We start from the raw sequence: 22,223 nt of genomic DNA on the forward strand, positions 1-22,223 counted from the left end.
TTGGTTGCAATGGTTCACATTTCTGCCAGCAGTATCTGAAGGGTTTTCCTCTCCACGTCTTCCTCAGCTTTTAGTGTATGTTGTTTCTATCATCTAGTGGTGCACAGTGATGGTGGCCTGTGTGGTTCTGTTTGTGTCTTCCAGTGGCTGGTGTCTCTGCTCCTCATTTCTTTTCTTTTTTTAAAAAATTTATTTAACTTTATTTTATGTGAAATGATGTAAAGGTATCAGATCCCCTGGAACTGGAGTTACAATTGTAAGCTGCCATGTGGGTGCTGGGAATTGAACCCATGTCCTCTGGAAGAACAGCCAGTGCTCTTAACTGCTGAGCCATCTCTCCGGGCCTCTGATCCTCATTTCTGTGTGGAGCTGTTTGCGTGTGTCTAAGCTCTTTAGGAGCTCCTGTTTCCCCCATTTTTGAGATGATGATTTCACTCCTTAACCCAGTCTGGACTGGGACTCATAATCCTCCTTCCTCCACCTTCCAGCTGCTAGGGTTGCTAACATGCACCGTAATGCCTAGCTTTTGTTCATGTTCTGGTTGTATTTTAATTACTAAGAGGATTTTTGTTTTTAGATCATGGTAAATATTTAACAAAAAAAAGACCATCCTAATTTTTTCCTTCCGTCAAATTCCTACATTTGTCAAAATCAACTTAGGCAGACCCTGAGGTGTGGTGGGGTTCAGCTGTGGGGGTGCTGATTGTGCACACAGCCCTGGGGTCATCCTCTCAGCCAGGAGGAGGAGGGAGCGACGCACCGCTGTTTTCTGTTTCTGTTTGGCCCACTGGGGTTCTGTCTCTCCCAGTACAGAGCAGTTGGTCTTTAACTGCATAACTCTGATGCTGGCCAGGGTGAGGGATCCTCCCCTTGGATTGCTTTTCAAAGTCATGTTAGCTAGGTTGGTTCTTTTGCCTTCTGCATTTAACTACAAGAAGAGCCTGCTGGGGCTTGCACTGTGTTGAACTTGCCCATGTGGGCAGAATTGCCATCCTCACTAGGCCAAAGCTTCTAGTCCATGAACTTGGGTCTCCCCTCTTCTGGAAGATCTGCTGTGCTGCAGCCTGGGGATAAGATGCTTTTTGTCTAAGGGCACAGCAGTGATGGCTGTCATTAACTTCTATCCTGCCATTTGTCACAGGCCTATGAAAGGAGGTTCCCTACATGTCCTTTGATTCCAATGTTCGTGGACAGTGACACCGTAAGCGAATTTAAGAGTGAAGATGGGGCTGTTCATGTCATCGAGAGGCGCTGCAAGCTGGATATAGACGCTCCCAGGCTGTTGAAGAAGGTAGCTGGAGGAGGAGGACGCTTCAGGAGGCTGTGAGCCGCCAACAGATGGTGGACTCATGTTCAGCGCAGAGCACCATTAATAAACGCTTTCCCTCTTTGTCTCTTCTTTAAGATCGCAGGAGTCGATTATGTTTATTTTGTCCAGAAAAACTCCCTGAATTCTCGAGAACGCACTCTGCACATCGAGGCCCACAATGAGACGTTTTCTAACCGGGTCATCATCCATGAGCATTGCTGCTACACGGTGAGTCGTGGCACCAGCCCCTGGGGCCCCAGGCCATGTGCAGCCACTGTTAACAGGACGGTTCTTCGTCCTTTGCTGGCTGCTGTTGCTCCTTTGAGATGAACGGCACATCAGGGAGTTGGTGTAGCACGCTGGGGGAGGGCTATGTTACTGTGACAGTCAAGGCTGCCAACTGTTCTTGTTTCTAAGACAGGGACTTGCTCTGTACCCCTAACTGTCTTGGAATTTACCACGTAGACCAGACTAGCCTTAACTTATCGCTGTCTTCTTGCCTTGTCTCCTGAGTGCTGGATTATAAATGTACCCTTGCACTCAGCTCCTGATTAGTTTGTTTTGTTTTTTTTGAAACAGGGTTTTACTGTGTAGCCCTGGCTGGCCTGAGTTCATTGTGTAGAGCAAGCTGGGCTGGAATACACAAAGGCCTACCTGCCTCTGCCTCCAAGTGCTCAGACTAAAGGCATGTAGTACCAAGGCCTGTAGTGATATATTGTGTACCCTAATAAAATTTACCTGAAGATCAGAGAGCAGAACAAGTCACTAGATTAAACATAGAGACCAGGCAGTGGTAGCACACACTTTTAATCCTAGCACTCGCACACAGAGATCCCAACCTCTGTGAGTTCAAAGCCACCCTAGATTACATGAAATTGACTCAGTCTAGGAGAGAAACAGCCCAACACTGGTGGCACACACCTTTAATCTCAGTACTTAGGAAGCACACATTCCTTTAATGGCTGGGTAGAGAAAGGTATATAAGGCGTGAGGAGACAGGAACTAGAAGACTTTTCAGCAGAAGCATCCCTTTCAGCCAGAGGCTCTTTCAGGCTGAGGAGTTGGTGAGGTGAGAGGTGGTGGCTGTGGCCTGCTCTGCTTCTTTGATCTTTCAGCTTTCACCCCAATATCTGGCTCTGTTTTTTTTATTAAAAAAACAAAACAAAACAAAAACCTTTTAACATTTGGACAATAAAGGTCAGCTTTCTGGTTGTTGTTGTTGGTGTTTTTTTTTTTTTTTGCTTGTTTGTTTTTTTTTTTTTTTCAGAGCTGAGGACCGAACCCAGGGCCTTGCGCTTGCTTCAGATATGAAGTTTTGTTTGTTTTTTTTTCCTGGCCCAGCTTCTGACACTTTGGATGGATGTTTTGAAGCCAAGCTCAGCAGAGCTCTGAGCATTTGTGCAGCTTGGTCTTCACTGCATCCTCTTATTTCAGGAGCTTCTTCACCAGAGCATGAGAGTAACCCCCTCCTGGTCTCTGCTTCAGCTGTTAGCCTCCTACACCACCCTCCACACAGAATCCAAACGAACCATTGAATGCACGGCACACTTGTCATCCCTTGCTTCAGGCCCACAGCACTGCCGTCCCTGTAGAGGAGCCTATTGTCCTCACAGCCCCTCCCCATGCACCAGCCATCCCACCACTTGGTGTACCCTGCAGCCAGCCAGGTCATCTCTGGCTCTTCAACCCTGCTGGGGCTTTCTCGACTGTCTATGGCATATCTATCCTCTGGGAGCTGGAGCAGCAGAGTGTGGCTCTTTCTCTGTCCACGTACAGCACCACAGGTGCTGGGTGAGCAGATGAAGGGGCCAGAGGTGAAAGGTCACATAGAAAGTCAGGAGTTTATGATTAGAACCTTCAAGTGTCGATTCCATCTGGGTAATGTTTTGTCCTGCCTTTCTCCTTCCTCCTGACAGTGATGCCATTAAACATGTTTCTTCTGGGCACTGGTCAGCTAGCTGGGAGCAGATGTGATGTCTCTGTTGCGAGTGTGGTAGTAGGAATGGTCTTGTTTGCAGGTTCACCCTGAGAACGAAGACTGGACCTGTTTCGAACAGTCTGCAAGTTTAGATATCAAATCCTTCTTTGGGTTTGAAAGTACAGTGGAAAAAATTGCCATGAAACAGTATACCAGCAACATTAAAAAAGTGAGTGTCTTTCTTGGGATTTTATGGAGAAGGGGGTGGTAGTCTCTGAGAGAATGACCACAGCCTGGTTGTCTTTTAGTTTATTGTTTTCTTGTTGAGACACCATTCCACAGTTCACTCAAACTCGTAATCCTCTTGCTTCAGCCTCCCAAGTACTAGGGTCACAGGTGTGCACCACTGCTTTCAATGAATATTATTTTGGAGGTGGGTAGGTGGGGGGGTAAGGGGTTGAACTTAGGGTCCTACATGTGCTAAGCTAGCATTCCACCACAGAGCTGTGTCCACAGCCCCCAGATGCCGGTTCCGGTAATGTTTTATAAACTGGTGAGGGTGGGTTCATGTCACATCCTAGCTGTCTTATCTCGAAGGGGAAAGAAATCATCGAGTACTATCTGCGGCAGCTGGAGGAGGAAGGCATCACCTTCGTGCCCCGCTGGACCCCACCCTCTCTGGGGCCCTCATCAGAACCATTGTCAGCAAGCAAGAGTCAAACCACATCTGCAGCTGTCCTGGTCCCAGACGCTGCTGCCCTCGAAGGGCTGAGCGGGGAGGGCCTCAGTAGCCCGGGCACAGCATCTGAGGCTGTGGTGGGGACCCCTGACGGTGAGTCTGGCACAGCCTGGGGACCCATGGGCCTACCCCACTCCGTGACTCTGTCCAGCTGTGTCTCCTAGAACTGTTGATCTTGCACAGAAGAGAAAGGCCATCTGTCTGTGTCTTACCTTGTTTCCCAAGACTCCCCCTTACAGAACACATTCATTTGTTCTTTTTCATTAAATAGAAGTTATTTCTAGTTGTTCACTGATTGGGACCAGAAAATGTTTGCTGTGTGTTTTGATTGATGGCAGCTTTTCATCACACGGGTCCTCTGCCTTCTCTGGACAGCCCCCACTCTGAGCACTCAGTGATGAGTTTTACCCCTTTAATGATGGCTGCCTTCAGGTTGAATGTGCCCCAGTTCATATTTGGGTTTGCTGAGGCATAGCACAGCTGGGTGACTTGTCAATAGTCACACAGCTAGTGAGCATCAGGGCTGGGCCCACGGTTTGTGTGCAGTTTCTATGTGCTAAGCACATACACAGAGCACAAGTGGTTTTTTTTTGGGGGGGGGAGTTGGTCCCCCCCCCCCCCAGACAGGGTTTCTCTGTAGCTTTGGAGCCTGTCCTGGACTAGCTCTGCAGACCAGGCTGGCCTTGAACGCACAGAGATCCATCTGCCTCTGCCTCCCAAGTGCTGGGATTACAGGCATGTGCCACCACCACCCAGCTAACTTTTTAATTTTTAGTTACAAAAGGTTTAGAAAATAGGGGAGAAAATCAGAAAACATAGGAAGAGTCTAATACTGAGAAACATTGTTAAGATATTGGTATTTATCTTTTCTTCATTCTGTTTGTCTCTGGACAGTCAGCTAGGGAAGGGAGTTGGTGTAGTGCTCTTGAACTCAGGCCCTGTGTTGAAGATGAGTGTATCTATTAAGCGATCAGCCTATCCTGAGTAGTACTGAAATTACAGGCGGAGGACTGTAAGTAAGGAGGCTGAGAACCTCCCTGTGTTTATCGGGGATCTGATCTTAAAGACCGATTACTTACCTGTGGTTATCAGCGATGTCTCCCTAAAGACTGCCTTCCTGCCCACACTCCAGCACACCATTCTCTCTGAGGCGACTCAGGGCTCTTTCTCCGTGGTCAATAACACTACACACCTTCAATTCCAGACAAACTAGATGCCGACTACATCAAGAGATACTTGGGCGACCTGACCCCCCTCCAGGAGAGCTGTCTCATCAGACTACGCCAGTGGCTCCAGGAGACACACAAAGGCAAAGTGAGTGTCCTTGGTGAGGCCTGCTGCCTGTGGTCCTGCAGTCTCGTGTGGGGCTACTGAGAGTAGAGCTCCTCCTGATCCCGTCCGCTATGCCCAGGAGTGTGTCTGCTGTGGCACCAACTCCTCACGACAGGCTTAAAGTGTTGGCCTTAGCAGACAGAGAAATCGGCTTCACTGTGACATTTAATAAACATATATCATTATACTTGGTTATTCAGGAGAATGTCATTCTCCCCCTCCTCCATCACAATGGAGCTTTGATTCTGAGATTGGGGGAGATCCTAGCCCTACAGAAGTGAGGTTTATGGAAAACAGGCATTTACTATGTCTAGCCAGTGTGGACATTATCAGATAAAGGGAGCTGAGCATCATGTGTGGCTGGCCTGGTCCCTTGGGCCTGGTGTCTGGGCTTACAGCTGCCAATCACCAATCGTTAGGGCAGCAGCCACAGAAGAGTGCCTTTCCTGGACAACTGTGTAGTGGATGCTGCAGCCCCTTCAGTCCTCACAGCTCTGTGGGTGAGTAGAGTGTGAGGAGTAAGGCAGCAGAGGGCTTAGGCAACTAGCTGAGCTGGAGCTGGTGCATGATCAAGCCAGATCATAACTCGGACCACTTGATTCTGGCACCCACAGTCCTGTTCTGCCTCCTCCCCTCACCTCCCTTTTCTTTTCTTGGTTTGTTTGTTGCTTGTTTGTTTGTTTGTTTTTTTGTTTGTTTTTCGAGACAGGATTTCTCTGTGTAGCTTTGTGCCTTTCCTGGAACTCACTTGGTAGCCCAGGTGGGCCTCGAATTCACAGAGATCTGCCTGACTCTGCCTCCCGAGTGCTGGGATTAAAGGTGTGTGCCACCACCGCCCGGCTCCCTTTTCTTTTCAAAAGAAATGTAGGTAACTAGTTTATTTAGGGTGAGAATGTATTTCTGTGTATGTATTTAAATTTTTTATTTTATTGATGTGAGTGTTTTCCCTGTGTGTATATCTGTGTGCCATGTGTGTGCAGTGTCTGTAAAGACTCTCTGGGAGTTAGAGATGGTTGTGAGTCACTCTGTGAGAGCTGGGAATTGAACCTGGGTCCTCTGGAGGAGCAGCTGGTGCCCGACCTGCAGTCCTGCCTCCTCCACTTTCTTTTTGGGAGAGTCTTACTGTAGCTTCAGACTTGGAAAAAGATTTTTTTATGTTTGTTATTTTATGTTTATGGGTGTTTTGCTTACATGTATGTCTACACAGCATATTTAACCACTGATCTGTCTCTTCAGCCCCAAATAGTAGAAAACTCTTGATCCTCTGGTGTCAGCCAACTGAGTGCTGAGGTTAGGTGTGTGCACCCTCCTCCATGCCCGACTCCAACACCTACATTCCCCACCACCCCTGCTCTGAGATAGGGTTTCTCTGTGTAGTTTTGGTGCCTGTCCTGGATCTCGCTCTACAGACCAGGCTGGCCTCGAACTCACAGAGATCCGCTTCGCTCTGCCTCCCAAGTGCTGGGATTAAAAGGTGTGTACCACTGCTGCCCAGCTACCTACATTCTTAATCACTTCTGTATGACTAATTCTTTTCAGATGATTGATGCCACATCCTCAGCACTGGCTTTGCCTCACATGGCCAGGAAGGATCATGAGAGGCCACTGTCCCCACTCACTTCCTGGCCCATGATGCTCCCACTGCCCTCATTCATGAATATCTAGCCTTGGGGGAGATAACCTGGCCCAGAGTAGGCTGGGAATACAGCCTCAATCTTGTTCTTTATTCAAGCAAGCATCCTAGGGATGAGAACATTCCGGTATGATAACACCACCATCTTGTCCACACACACCAGCACCTGAAGTGTACTGTGTACAGAAAAGCTATCTTGTTACAATTCACACAGTGGCCAGATGTTTAAGAAGTCTGTTTACAGCAGGTTGTGGTGGTATATGCCTTTAGTCAGGCAGAGGCAAAGGGGTCAATGTCTACATAATGAGTTCCAGGCAGAGCTTAGCTTCATAGTGAGACCCTACCTCAAACAAACAGAGATCAGTTTGCCTCCACTTTACTTTGCTGAGTTGAAAACGGTACAGTCAGGATGGTTTATCCCAGGACTGCTTTTTTATGACACTGGGGGGGGGGGGGGACTTTTCTGGCAGCATTTTTTGGTGGTGCAAGGGATAGACCCTGGCCTTGTACTTGCTAGAAAAGCACTTTACTGTGATCAACCTAGAAATGCTGCTCCTTGGCACTGTGAACAGTGTGGCTCACTGTTGGCAGTAGGTAGGTGTCTATTGCTGTAAGAGACACCATGACCATGGCAACTCTTATAAAGGAAAAACATTTCATTGGGGTGGCTTACAGTTTTGAGGTTTGATCCATTATCACGTGGTGCAGCATGGAGTGCAGGCAGACATAGTGCTGGAAAAGGCACTGAGCTGAGAGCCCTACAGCTTTCTTGTTTTGTTTCGTTTTTGTTTTTGAGACAGGGTTTCTCTGTGTAGCTTTGGAGCCTATCCTGGAACTCACTCTGTAGCCCAGGCTGGCCTTGAACTCTCAGAAATCCACCTGCCTCTGCCTCCCAAGTGCTGGGAGTAAAGGTGTGCACCACCACTGCCTGGTGAGTATTACATCTTTGATCCACAGGCAACAGGATATGAACTGTCTCACTCTGAGCATATATGAGACCTCGAAGCCCACCTCCACTTTGATACACTTCCTCCAACAAAGCCACACCTACTCCAACAAGGCCAAATCTCCCAGTAGTGCCACTCTCTATGAGCTTAGGGGGCCACTTACATTCAAACTACAATAGTAGGTTTGACTTTCTCTCCAGCAACTCCTCCTTGGTTTAGAGACCTCTCTTCTCCTAGATTCCGAAGGATGAGCATATTCTCCGGTTTCTGCGTGCCCGGGATTTTAATATTGACAAAGCCAGAGAGATCATGTGCCAGTCTCTAACTTGGCGGAAACAGCACCAGGTGGATTACATCTTGGACACCTGGACACCACCACAGGTCCTTCAGGATTACTACGCTGGAGGCTGGCATCATCATGACAAAGGTAGGGTGAGCCTGATGTGGCCACAGCTCTGTGCTTCAGTGTCACCCTCCATGGCATCCTGTAGCCCTTCTCCCCACATGCCTGACAGTCATGTGGGGACAGCTAGGCATTGGGAAATGGTACAAGTGCCTTGCCTTCTGTTCTCAGGGAGTCTGGTTGGTCCAGGAAAACACTGCAGTATGTGGTACAGTTCAGTAGCACAGCACTGACAGACAGCTTGACCATCACCTTTAGAGTAGCCAGAAGCTGCCTGGCCTGGTCTGCTGCCACAGACAGTGCAGAAGGGCTCACTGAAGCCCAAGGCACAGTACAGGTGCATGACAGCCACCCGTAGAAAAGGCAGCCTCAAGAAACTCTCCCAGTCGCTCACCTGCCTCAGCCTTGTGGGAAGATGCACCTTGTCAACAGCCCTTGCTGCTGACCTAGAACCTTCCAGCTGTGTAGGGTGGCACTGTGGTCACAGATACCACAGAGATTCTAGAAAATGTGTCCTCCTCCCTTGAATATGTCCTTTCAGATCAACAGCTCCTGGAATCTTAGTTTTAACTTTGTGAATGTAATTCTCCAGATTAACTATAGCTTTATTAATTTTTGCTTTTGTTTTTATTTTTTTGAAATAAGATCTCATGTAGTCCAGACTAGCCTTGAACTCTCTTAAATAGCTAACAGGAGCTTTTAACTCATCTGTTTTTGTTTTTAATATTGTATATTATTGAGGGTGACAGTAACTTTTGGGTTTCTGCTTGACACAGAGTCTCTTTATGTAGCATAGGCTAACCCTGAACCCAAGATCCTCCTGTATTAGGATCCTGGATTCTGAGACATAATACTGTACACTCTGATGCTCATGACTTTATTAATTTTACTGACAATGTAATACTTATTTTTATTCCACTTTGTGGCTCAACTCTTTTTTTTTTTTTTTTTTTCAAGACAAGGTTTTTCTGTGTAGCAGCTCTGGCTGTCCTAGAACTCAATTTGTAGACCAGGCTGACCTCGAACTCATTGAGATCCGCCTGCCTTTGCCTCCCCAGTGCTGTGATCAAAGGTGTGTGCTATCATGCCCAGCCGTGGCTCAACTCTGAAAGGTTAAAAGTTTTGGTAGTAAAATATTGACAGGCCAGCTGTGGTGGCTCATGCCTCTAATCCAGCATTTAGGAGACAGGCAGGCAAATATTGAAGCCAGTCTGGAAAACACAGTGAGTTCCAGAACAGCCAGAGTTATAGCCGAGACCTGTCTCAAACGAAAGATTAAAAAATGTGTTTTACTAAATATCAGGAGATCCAGGTGTGGTGGTGAATGTTTGTAATCCCATCCCTTGAGAGGCAGAGGCAGGGTGATCTCTGTAAGTTCAAGTTCAGCCTCATCTATGGAGCAAGTTCCAAACCAGCCATACAGTGAGACCCTGTGCTGCAGGTGAAGTTCTCTACTCCAGGGGACAGGTGGGACAGTTGTTAGTCCCAGGAAGGATGACAGCAGACCTGGTGTGCTGAGGATGCTGACCTCAGTGCTGCTCCTCCAGCACGGCCTGGGCCCAGGGCCATGACTACAGGGTATGCTCCGCCAAAGTCTTTCTGTTCTGCTGGGTGGTGAAGGTTCTGGAGTGAGTTAGGTGGCCTGTTCATTGGGCCTTCAGGCTAGGGAGCCACAGACCCAGCATGTGCTAGCTGTGGGACTCATGGGTTTCCAGATGTGTGTCCTTCGGGAGGAAGGCTGGCTTTTTAAAAATCTTGACAATAACTTTTTAGTAATTTATGGAAAAATTGTTTTTATAATAAAAAAAACCCTCTATATGCATATAAAATATGTGGCTATGCTGATGTCCCTGTAATGAACACTGAGCTTCGTAGTACCTGTGGTCGGTCACACAGGTTGGGGAGCCAGGCAGGCTGCACCCCAGCTCAGTCCCACTTGACCTGGTCCAGCTCAGCAGTGTGAGCCCTACATCCTATCATTTGCTTTCAGCTGATGTGGTTGCCCCTCCCCATGCCATTCTTACACAGAAGCCAGTCTCCCTCTGCTCCTTAGAGTAGGCCGAGCTGCATGCTGCCTTCATATCTCAAGCATGAGCACAGAAGAGCCTGCTTCCCTGGGGAGCCTTTCTGTGCTGTGTGGGGACGAACACAAGGTCTCACAGGAGGGGCCTCTGGCATGGACTGCTCTTTAGCTCTTGTGAAGACTCTTCGAGGTAAGTCCTGCCACCTGTCATAGCTTCCTCCTTGCCTCCCTGCAGATGGGCGGCCACTGTACGTGCTCAGGCTGGGGCAGATGGACACCAAGGGCTTGGTGCGAGCCCTTGGAGAGGAAGCCCTGCTACGATATGTAAGTGCTCTGGGGAATGCTGGGACAAGTATGCATGCTCTGCACTTGGGGACATGTGCTCTTCAGGAAGGGTTCTGAGGGGGACACGTAACACAAGCTTCAGAGCAGTCACGTCACACCTCTTGCCAGATCTCTTTTTGTTGACCCTTCCCTATTACAGGCTGATGGCTCCTTTCATAGACTGGTTCCAGGCCACCCCTGTATCTCCCCAAATCTACCGCACCCCTGGCACATCCCATCTCCCCAGTATTCACAGCTCTTGTTTTGCTGTGTATTCTTTTTAGGTGCCTATACCCCAGCCATGTGTGTTTATGGGTACACGTACGCACGCACGCACACACGCACTTATTACTCCACCCAAGAGCTTTCCTGATCCTCCCTGGCAGCTGTTCTGCCTGCCTCTGTCTTGGCTGATATGGTGAGACCAGGGTGTGCCCACACTCCTCACCCCTCTCCTACTGTCCTGAATGAGCCTGTCTGCAAACACCCCACACCAGTGCTCCTGCTCAGGTGATTCCCTGAACTGGGGTTTTCTTTAGCCAGCCTGCTTTCTCTCCATTTATTCTCTGCAAGTGAGATACTCATTGTTGCCTTGTGGGATGTGAGGGGGTGCCTGTGGTCATACGTGGCTGTGTCATACTGCCTTAGCACCCTCTGTGAAGTCTGATGTTACTTGTACCTTCTGGGACTGACCCTGGCCACTGTCATTTGCTCACAGGTTCTTTCCATAAATGAAGAAGGCCTGAGACGATGTGAAGAAAATACCAAAGTCTTCGGCCGGCCCATCAGGTTGGTGCAGCCTTATCTCCTTTCATATAGAGAACAGGAACTAATACTTTTAATTGATCTTCGGTTCCAGCATGTTCTAGAAGGTTGAAAAGCAAGTGGTAAGGCCGGTTCCAGGGCCGGTGCCAAGGTTCCACACCTGTCGCCCGAGTTACCAGTCTGCCGGGCCCGAGCCAAGACCACAGGTGGTTTCCTGCTGGCGTTTGTGCCCGTCAGCCCACAGTTCTTTTTCATGAACCTGCTTCTAATTGTGGAATACTGTTCTGAAAATGGGCAGAGGAGGGGGCTGGAGAGAAGGCTCAGCAGTTAAGATCATTGGCTGCTCTTCCAGAGTGCCTGGGTTCAATTCCCAGCACCCACATGGCAGCTCACAACTGTCTCTAACTCCAGTTCCAGGGGATCCTACTCCCTCACAAAGACATGCAGGTCAAACACCAATGCACATAAAAATGAAAAATTTTTTTTAAAAAAATGGGCAGGGAAAACTTTAAAAGAAAAAAACTTAGAAAAGAAAAGCCGAGCATGCTGGCTGAGAAACGAGGCAGGTAGATCAAGAGTTCAAGGTCATCTTCAGCTATCTGCAGTTCAGCACCAGCCTTTGCTACGTGAGACCCAGTCTGGGGTTGAGCAGTTTCTGTTCTGCCAGGCCAGGGTGCGCAGGGTCCCTGCTCACAGCTGCTTGTCGGTTCTGGAGGCGGTACCAGACCTGTGAATATTGTAGTTGTTGTCCTTCACATTCGTGTGTCAAAGGCCAAGTGTCTGCCTTGATGACAGCAGCAGGATGCTCAGCCTGGAGCAGGTCTGAGGGGCCTTTTCAGAGCCGGAGCTGCATTAGCCAGGCTGGCCTTGAACTCCTGACCCTCCTGATTTTGCTTCAGCAGTTCATAGACTCGCTGTGGTCTGTCAGGACTCGGTCTTGTAGTTCAGGCTTTGTTCCTGTCACATTTCTGGTCCTGTGTTTCATACATGCGGCTACAAGTAAGAGTTCACAGCACCTTTTTGTTGTTTTGTTTTCAAGACAGGGTTTCTCTGTGTTACAGCTCTGGCTGGCCTCCAACTCACAGAGATCCACCTGCCTCTGCCTCCCCTCCCTAGTGCTGGGATTAAAAGTGTGTGCCACCACCACCCAGCTAACAACACTTTAATTTTTAAAGACTATAGAAAATGAAACAGGACAGCATTTGCCAGGTACCATCTGTTAAATCAAATAAACCATCCTCCTGTCATTCATAGCTCCTGGACCTGCCTGGTGGACCTTGAAGGACTGAACATGCGGCATCTGTGGAGACCTGGGGTCAAAGCCTTGCTGCGCATCATCGAGGTGGTGGAGGCCAACTACCCGGAGACGCTGGGCCGCCTCCTCATCCTCCGAGCCCCCAGGGTCTTCCCTGTCCTCTGGACATTGGTGGGTTTCGATGCTGCTCTGTAGCCAGCCGGGCCTGCTCAGTGCATGCCTCCCACTGAAGCCTCAGCTAGGCGGGAGAAAGTAAATAAACCCAGATATGAAGTGCTGCTGAGTCTTTGAGAGGGGAAACAAGCGGGATTTTCCTGAGGAGCCTAGTGCTTTGCCAGTAGACGTCACAGAGTACATGAAAGCTGTGACCCGCCACCTTGCTCACGCATGGTCTTCAGAGACCACGGCAGCAGATGGAGTTACTGTCCTGTCTGCTTGCTTTCAGGTTAGTCCATTTATTGACGACAACACCAGAAGAAAATTCCTCATTTATGCAGGAAATGACTACCAGGGCCCTGGAGGCCTGCTGGACTACATCGATAAAGAGATAATTCCAGATTTCCTGAGTGGGGAGTGCATGGTATGTATTGGCAAGACCCGTGCCAGGGCCAAGCACTGGTCTGCACTGAAGGTTTCCTGAACTTCTGGTTGGTTGCTGGCTTTACTTTGTTGAGCTGGACTGAGCCACTGAGAAGTCTTACATTAACCCTTAGGAGGGTTGTTACTGGATCCATCTCTGTGTGATGTGAGCCTTAGTGTATAGGCCCAAGGTTGGCTCAGTTGGTCTCCACTTTGTTTTTGAACTCAGGACTCACTAATCATTAAGCTAAGCTAGGGATCTGAGACCAGACTAGCTGCTCCCTTTTTCAGGAATGGAACCGTGCAGGCGTTCCCTGGTTAAATGGAACTTTGCAGGCGGGTTTAGGTACCTGCCAGCTAGGGAGGAGGCTGAGGGTGGGAGTTGCCCAGGCCTTTGGAATTTGCCCCACGTTGGGCGCTAGATATTGGTGAAATTATGAAGGCCACTCCACATAGTTAAAAGGGAGGTTTATTTTGTGGGGTAACTTACAAATGAAGGGATAGGTAGGTTGTAGGGTCTGGCAAAGGTATGGTGCGGTCCGGCGGTGTTCTCTGGAGAACTCTGCTCGGTCTACCTCCAGCGTCCAGGCACCAAAAAGATCCCTCACATCTCGATCCTGTGTCTTCAGCATCCTCCCTCAGCCCCGCCTTGTGGGTGTGACCATTACCAAAGCCTCAATGGGGATTGGAACTTCCAGACCGAGGCTGGAATGGCTACCCACTCCATCATCTGTTTAGCCAGCTTGCTCCAGGATCTCTTCCTTCTACCTCTCCTGAAGTGGAGTTACAGGCAGGCTGCTCAGCCCACTAAGCATTTACAGAGAGGTGCTGGAGATCCAAACTCTGGCCCTCACAGTTGCATGACAAATACCTCATCTGTTGACCATCTCTTCAGCCTTTAAAAACACTTGTAAGATGTTAAATCGACTCCAAAGACTATTTCTCCTTGACTAAAGTAAACCAACAGAATATTCAAAGTTGAAACATAGAAGAATCGCTTCTTTGTTTAGTAGGTTTGGGATTTTAAAAAATGAGGTGATGGATAATCCGCCAGAGGCCCCTGCTGGCAGACCGTCTAGTGCTGGAACATGGACACTCATGCCCAGAAGCCTGACGTGAAGGTTCAGGGAGAGAAGCCCACAGAGATGTGTGACTGGCTCCGTGGCACATAATGGGAATGGAAGTAGCAGGGAGTCAAAGTTCTTAGCAGGCTCTCTGGTCACACATGACACTGACGTTGGTCTTCTGAGGTGTGTGTCCGGGGACTGTCTGGTTGTTTAGCTGGAGTTGAGCTTTCAGTGGTTTTTCCAAATGGCTGGAGGAGTTTAGAAAACAGGAGAGTTGCGCTTCGCTTAATGAAGGAGGGAGATTGAAGGTGTCGCTGCAGTTCAAAGGGCCTGTGAGTTGTGACCACAGTGATGACGAGCAAGGTTGAAGCATGGGCTGTGGTACCCATGACTGCTGTGAGGGAAAAGCTAACCATCCCAGGCAGTTATGACAAGAGCTGAGCTGGAGCAGAGGGCTCTCCTAACTGCCATCAGTCACACCTCTGGCAGTAGTTGGTGGTGATGCTGTGTGTTGTGCCCAGAGTCAAGCTGAGGCCTCCTGAGGCCTGTTCTCAACTCTCCCCAGTGGCTCCTCAGGCTGGCTGTCAAGAGGTCATTCGTGAACTCTGTTGACTTCTCCGTGGACAGAGGTATTGAACTTTGGGCCAGGCTAGTGTTTGTTTGTTTGTTTATTTTCCTTGAGGCACAGTCTCATTATGTAGCCGTGCTGGCCCTGAACCCACAACCCTCAGTGCCAGAGTGCAGGCTTCACTAGTAAGCCTGTCCACACGGCGTTGGTGACCTGGTGACTGTGGGGACAGTTTCCTCTGGTGCTGTGCTACAAGCTGAGGCCTGCAATCTTGCTTTGTGCGGAGTTGCTTTCAGGATATAATCTCAGGTGTGCTTAGATTTTATGTACCGGAATGTGAGTTTGCTTTATGAAGGTCAGTTAGAAAATTGACAATGAGAACAAATTCTAATTCAACTTAGCTTTTTCAAATAAATTCAGAAAAAGTAGTAGTCCTTTGTTAATTTTTAGCTGACTCATTGTTTGACCAAGGTTACCTAGGGTGCTTGCTTTATTTTGCTTAGAGTTTTTGTGTATGTATGGTGCTGAGGATAGTGCTCATTAGGCAGGCACTGTGTTGCTGAGCTGCACCCTAGAGTGGCTGTAATTTCTGTGGCTGTTGGGAATGAAACTCTGCCTAACCGAATGCTTTTCTTTTACAGTGTGATATAAATTCCTTCAATTCTCATGTAAATCATCTTAGTAATTGAGTTGGTACCTCATGCATATTAGTGTGAATCCTGTGGTAAACCAGCTTCAGCTTGTTCTCATTTATTCAGAGTAAAAACACTTGTATTTAAGTGGGCTGCACGAATATTTTGTTGGTATTACAGAATATTTGATAACATTGCCAATGTTCTCCGTTTTCCCAGCTGCCCCAGGAGGTGGGCGTGTGGGATGATGGGCTGCCTGGCCTCTACACGACTCTTACTGCCATGTTTACTTTCTAGTGTGATGTGCCAGAGGGTGGACTAGTCCCCAAATCTCTGTATAGGACTGCAGAGGAGCTGGAAAATGAGGACCTGAAGCTCTGGACGGAGACCATCTACCAGTCTGCCAGCGTGTTCAAAGGAGCCCCACATGAGGTGCCTGCCCTCGGCCTCTCCCACCTACACCTGGCAGGCAGGGCTTCCCTTAGGGTCCTTGGCTCCTTTTTCTGGTCTTGGTTTTAGGTTTTGTTGGCACTGATGTTGGTAAATGGCAACAGTGAAGGACAGAGCTGTCTCAGGACACACTGCCCTGTGGTCAAAGTGTACCTTGAAAGCAGATTGGCCCATCCACTGCTGTTTCACTGCAAGCCCCCCCCCCCCCCCCACACACACGGTGGGTCTTGCCTAGGGAGGGCTGTTTCCTGCTCCTGGATTGGGTTGGATGGTTTTATGGACCACGTTGTGCTTGGTAGTTTTTCTTGGCTGGGTTCCGGTCGTTTGTTCTTCTTGCAGTCTTTCCCGCTTTTGTCAGTCTGAGGGGACTACCAAGAATGAGAACTGAGCACACCTTCTTTCCCTTCTTGCCAACATGGGCGTGGTGACCAAGGTAGAAGCCAGCAGTGCTGCTCCCTTTTGACGTGTCCCTCTCCCTGGCCCTGTAGCGTGAGCTTGAGTGGCTCGCCCTTGCTTAGCTGGGAGGCAGCACTTTACACGGAACAGGCCCATCCGTCAGTGGGGTGCTGGCCCCCTGATGGCTCTGCTGTGGCAACCCCGTTCAGCTGCCAGTTGTCACCGCTGGTGTGCCTTCCAGACAGCTGCCCAGTAGATAGAGAGGCACACTGAGAGTGAGCCTGGGGCTGTGCTACCAACAGGCAGGCGCAGATCTGGTGTGCCTCCCTCTCTCATGGTCCTGTGCGGGGCCTTGGTTCTTTGACTGACCCAAGAATCATTTGCCTTCGTTTCTGATGGGGTAGGCAGGCTGGGGTGGAGGAGCCCTTCCTTGCTGTTTACTAGGTGGCTGTCAGTCTTGTCTTTGTTGCAAAGCTCAGTGGCTCACTGTGATTCCTAAGTCACAAAGCACCTGTCAGTGCTGACAGTGAAAGCGTCATTCTGCCTTGGGGTGTAAGGAAAGCACACATCAGAAAGAACTGCCTGGAGTGAAGGCTGACTTCAGAGTTCCCATCGGGTCAGCACAGGGCCCAAGGTCTCTGGATAGATCTGCCCCGGGGGAGCTCCTTTGATGGAGAGAATCTGCTGCACCCTTTAGTGGTGCCTGCTGCTTGGAGAGGGACTGTATACCTTCAGAGGGTCATAGAGGGGTTAGAGGAGGTGAGGCAGCAGACTGCATGGCCGCTTCTCCTGCTTTGCAGCCTTTCACCCTCCTCACAGACCTGCTTCTTTCCTCTGGAACACCAGACTGATGCAGAATAAATTCCAGGCTTGGATTGGCACTCTGAATCAGTGGCAGTCTCCCCCAGGGCACATCTGATCTCTCCACCCACTTGTGTGCCTTCACAGGCATGAGGCTCTGCCAGCCTGTCCTTCTGTTTATACACCTCCCTTCTTCATGGCCTGCCACTGTTCCCTAGCTTGAGGCCGTCCGCTGAACCCCATATCCACGCTCATGAGCATTCCTGACCTTTGTCAGGAAGATGAGGAGTAGGACTCTGCAGAGTCCTCATGGAGCTAGCGGTTTGGCTCATGCCTAGTGGAAACACTGAGAGAATGGTGGGGAGGTTGGAGGATGGGTATCTGGATGGTTGAGTGACCTGTGGCAAAGACAACTGCCCATTTGATCTGTCCTGCCCCTTTACCAGCTCACTCATCTGAGCCATAGAGCCCCGAGAGAGGCCGTCCTGCCCCAGCTGTGGCCAGGCCTTGTGCTGTGAATCGGTGGCTGATGGAGTCTCTTTCTCCAGATTCTCATTCAGATTGTGGATGCTGCCTCAGTGATCACCTGGGATTTTGACGTGTGCAAAGGGGACATCGTCTTTAACATTTACCACTCCAAGAGGTCTCCCCAGCCACCCAAAAAGGACTCGCTGGGGGCACACAGCATCACTTCTCCTGGTGGGAACAATGTGCAGCTCATAGACAAAGTCTGGCAGCTAGGCCGGGACTACAGCATGGTGGAGTCACCTCTGATCTGCAAAGAAGGAGAGAGTGTGCAGGTAAGCTGGCGATCTGACACTGTTGTTAACTCTCCTGACAAGGAGGCTTTCAGCTATGTGGCTTCTGCCACCAGGGAAGGGCACAGATGGGCCTGCTCAGTCAGACCCCTTACAGCCAGAGAGACTCAGGATGCCCAGGGGCGCAGTGGAAGGAGCAATGGCCTGAGACCGCGTGATGAACTTAGTAAATGGGAAAATGTGTTTTCCCGTTTCCCCAGAAATGTCTGCACCCAAGTGCCATGAGACAGGGAAGAAATACTTTGTAGCACACATCTGGGTTTCAGGGACTTCGCTGAGCTATGACTGAGCGTGGCTTTGCCTCCAGAGGACAAGAACAGACAGAAAAAGAGGGGCCAGTGCAGAGGGCACTGCCAGCTTGCTAGGAAACATGGCAGCTCTGTAGTGTGCTGGTGGTTCGTGGTGGCCCCTGGGTGGGCCTCTCCCTTGGTGCTGGCTCCCACAGCAGCTCTGGCAGTAAGTGCCTACTCTCACTCCCACGCTCCAACAATCCTCTGTCCCACATGGTGGTCACCTGCTCTCCGTCCCTCTGTGGCTTGTGCAGGGGAGGTGACGGGAGTGTGGCGGAAGTGTTCCCTGGCCTTGAAATCTCTGTCCAAGAGACAGGCCCACCTGACAGCCACCACCCTGCCAAGCACTCACTGCCTGGTGGTCTCCAGAGGCTGCAGGCTGCTGAGGGCAGCAGACACAGTACAATCTGCTTCCCAGCCCCTGGCAGAGGCCTCAGCGCAGGCCACGTCCAGCAGGTGGAAGGACATCGTCAGGCTGTTGGCGAGCCCTCAGGACAAGCCTCTCCTGGGAGCTTGTCAGACCTGTTTGAAGGTTGGCAGAGTGTCCTGAGTCCCACTACTCACTGTTGCAGGGCTCCCATGTGACCAGGTGGCCAGGCTTCTACATCCTGCAGTGGAAGTTCCACAGCATGCCGGCATGCGCCGCCACCAACCTACCCCGAGTGGACGACGTCCTGGCTTCCCTGCAGGTCTCCTCTCACAAGTGCAAAGTGATGTACTACACAGAAGTGATTGGGTCCGAGGATTTCAGGTACATGCCCGAGAGGGCGGGGTAGGGGGTGGAGAGGTGGGGGTGCCCGTTCACTATCTGGGGCTCTGTGGGGCTGAGTGCAGTATCACCTGTGGGCAAACCACAAGAAGTGGGTTCCTCCAGTGGGACATCCGTGTCCCATCCCTACTTTGCAAGTACTAGTACGAGAGGAGCAGGTGGAGCTGAGCTGGGGTCCAGCAGGCACTGTGGGCATGTGGGTGGCTCAGGGAAGTTCCTCACTCCTTGTTCTTTCTTGGTTCCCTTTGCAGAGGCTCCATGACCAGCCTGGAGTCCAGCCACAGTGGGTTCTCACAGCTGAGTGCCGCCACCACCTCTTCCAGCCAATCACACTCCAGCTCCATGATTTCCAGGTAGTGCTGCGAAGCCTGTGCCTAGTGCAGAGGGACGCCTCCTCGACTGCTGTGCTCCACCCACCCCTGGATGTGCAGACTCCTCACCCTCTAGATAGCAGCTAGCTCTCCAGACGGTATACTAGCCACTTGGTCCCAGACTATCATGACAGGTAGTTTTAACTCTACCCCTAACTTTAACTCAATAGCCATAGATTTTGTATGCAGCGTGCACAAAATCACACCAGAGCACAAGGGCTCTCGAAAGAAAAGTAGTTTATCTACAGTAAGAGACTGACTGGTCTCAAATGTCAATGCAAAAAAAATTTCCAACAAACTTCACCTTGTCCACTAGCGAATGACTTGTATGACATCCTGCAGAGACGAGCCGCCGCCTCCACGGGACTGAGGCTGCAGCAGGCAGCCGTTAAGCTGCACCGGAGTCCTCGAGGCTCCCTGTTCGTGGAGGTGGCCTGTGGATTCAGGACAGCCCTTGAGGTCCCTTTCCTCTGAGGACTTGGCAGCCTACAAGAGCACCCGGTCCTGGAGCTGAGCCAGCCCACTCCTGAGCAGGCACTCTGCCCAGGAGGGGCTGTCAGGCTCCTCGTGACTCCCGACAACACCGCCATCATTAAACATCGCTTTCTCTTTCTTCCTCTTTAAATCTTTTGATATTTTTCAGAGCAAAATTTTTCTGTCCATGAACTTGGGGAAGGGAAGGGTTCTATCCTCTGCTGAAGGCTGTTTTTCCTCCTGCAGATGGGCAGCTCTGTGCCAGCCAGCACCCAGGGTCCTCAGTCCTCAGCAACCAGGGTCCCCAGCCCTCAGCACCCAGGGTCCTCAGTCCTCCTAGCACCCAGGGTCCCCAGCCCTCAGCACCCAGGGTCCTCAGTCCTCCTAGCACCCAGGGTCCTCGGTCCTCAGCACCCAGGGTCCTCGGTCCTCAGCACCCAGGGTCCTCGGTCCTCAGCACCCAGGGTCCTCGGTCCTCAGCACCCAGGGTCCTCGGTCCTCAGCACCCAGAGTCCTAGGCCCTCAGCACCTGGGATCTTCAGCTCTCAGTGGGGTGTTTGGAAGCAGTAGGTCACACTTGCTTTTGGACTCCAGCAATGCTCTCCAGGGTGATGCATGGCTTATAGTGGCCTTGGGTGTGTGGTGGATGTTGTAGGGCGTGTGCAGGTGCTGTTTGTGTGCATGAGAGAGCAGGGTGCTAATGGGACGGTAGGACTTCATTTGTTCAATCAGCATTTTATAGAAGCAGACCAGAGGTTGGCTTGCTTTATCTTTTTCTTTCTGATCCCAACTTCCCAAAGCCTGCTGTTTGAGCAGGCCCTCACTTCACAGCTTTTATGGGGAAAGTGTGTGCTTACAAAGCTGTCCGGAAGTTGCAGGTGGCTGGTCTCCATGAGAAGGGCATGGGATCTGTTTGAGTGTGTGGTAAAAGTGTCTAAAGATGGGTGCCAAACCCATATGGCTGTGAGTGTGTTCGACAGGTGTGGAATCATGTGTTGATGCTGCTCTGAGGCACTGGGTGATGTCTTTGGGACTTGAGAGCTTTGTGGAGGCTGTGGCATGTCAGCAAGCATGAGGAGACACCACACGGCAGCCTGGCTTGGCCAGTGAACCCGCTGGCTCCCGGTGCCCTGTGTCATGCTTAGGCCTCTGGTTGCTGGCCTCTCTGGCCCTTCGCCATGCGTTTCCTGTGCTTGGGAGCCGTTTCTAGTCAGCACAGCAGGGCTGCAGTTACTGTGTTCATGCTGCTTCCGGTCAGGGCTTCCCAGCTCCAAGTGACAGGACCTGAAGATGCCCCTGCTCTTTCTCTCTCTTCTCTTTCCCTCTCCCTTTCCCTCTCTCTGTGTCTCAGATGGCGATTTTGCTGACAGCCTCCAAGAAAATGCTTCACTCAACAGTCCACATGTGCCCAGATGTTTGTAGAGCTATTTGAGTCGCAGCCTTGTCTCAGGCTGAAGATCTGTCCCCTTAAGTCCATTCAGAAGTGGTACTGCTCAGCCCTTAGAGCTGAGCGCATCTTTAAGAGCTCAGAGCACGTGACTGCACACTCACGGGCCTTCAGTGACTTCACAGGGCACTGGCTGCCTTGGGAGGGTGACTAGGTGTGACGTGAGTGTGTGGCTTGCAGAGTCTCTTCTCACAGTGCCCGGCACTTGTCCTAAAATGCTGCTGTCTCGCCTTCCCACTCCCTGGGACCTACTCTCTGGGTTCTCCTTCTGTTACCAGTGTCTTAATTCACCCTCCCTCCTGAATCCATTTGCATATCAAATTCTGTAAATGTTTTGTAAACATATTACCTCACTCTTGGTAATACAATACTGATAGTCTTTAAAAGATTTTTTATTGTTACAGTAATAAATGTGAACTGTTTAAGGAGAGTGTCCTTTTCTTCTCGAGAAGTCTTTGAAGAGTAGAGAGATTGTGAGGAGAAGGCTGCTGACGGCCACAGGTGGGGAGGCCTGGCTGCTGAGTGGATGGCCCGTAGTCACCCTGTACCTCCCGACGGCCTGCAATTCAGCGAATCACACATGACTGGCACAGCCTGGCTCCCAGTGTCTTCACATTCATTAGTGTAAAATGGGTTTCTCTAAGCAGGTGTGGACCCGGGGAGGGCTGAGTGACCTCATCCTGGCTGTCCGGTTTCAGAGGTCTGCAGAGGCAGCAGAGCCCAGGACAGCAGGGCATGTACAAGGTATGGGGGAGCTCATCACAGGTGTGCCAGGGTGCAAAACCAGAACCTCCCCAAAGGGAGTGTGAGTTCTGTCCTAGTTGGGTCCTTGATCTGTCCCCAGTGGGACCCTGGGGGATCTGATCATTCATGGGGTAGAAGGCAGGAGGTTCCCAGTGTTGTTCTTAGCCTG

At 50.5% G+C, this 22,223-nt stretch overlaps 1 protein-coding gene across 2 annotated transcripts in view; it reads left to right on the plus strand.

The window, feature by feature from the left end:
- Sec14l1 (SEC14 like lipid binding 1) overlaps positions 1-21,735 on the plus strand; it is a 45,580-nt gene extending 23,845 nt beyond the window's left edge. For both annotated transcript variants that reach the window (XM_036195556.1, XM_036195557.1), the window contains exons 3-17: positions 1,142-1,291; positions 1,406-1,537; positions 3,328-3,456; positions 3,825-4,059; positions 5,171-5,280; positions 8,116-8,305; positions 10,540-10,628; positions 11,347-11,417; positions 12,648-12,819; positions 13,094-13,228; positions 15,792-15,926; positions 17,690-17,941; positions 18,822-19,000; positions 19,270-19,371; positions 21,215-21,735. In XM_036195556.1, coding sequence (XP_036051449.1) covers positions 1,142-1,291; positions 1,406-1,537; positions 3,328-3,456; positions 3,825-4,059; positions 5,171-5,280; positions 8,116-8,305; positions 10,540-10,628; positions 11,347-11,417; positions 12,648-12,819; positions 13,094-13,228; positions 15,792-15,926; positions 17,690-17,941; positions 18,822-19,000; positions 19,270-19,371; positions 21,215-21,230 — 2,097 coding nt within the window. In that variant the 3' untranslated portion in view covers positions 21,231-21,735. The remainder of the gene's footprint in view (positions 1-1,141; positions 1,292-1,405; positions 1,538-3,327; positions 3,457-3,824; positions 4,060-5,170; positions 5,281-8,115; positions 8,306-10,539; positions 10,629-11,346; positions 11,418-12,647; positions 12,820-13,093; positions 13,229-15,791; positions 15,927-17,689; positions 17,942-18,821; positions 19,001-19,269; positions 19,372-21,214) is intronic.
- The last annotated feature ends 488 nt before the right edge of the window (positions 21,736-22,223 follow it).

Source organism: Onychomys torridus, chromosome 8, assembly GCF_903995425.1.
Source record: "Onychomys torridus chromosome 8, mOncTor1.1, whole genome shotgun sequence".
In the NCBI taxonomy this organism is placed as follows: Eukaryota; Metazoa; Chordata; class Mammalia; order Rodentia; family Cricetidae; genus Onychomys; species Onychomys torridus.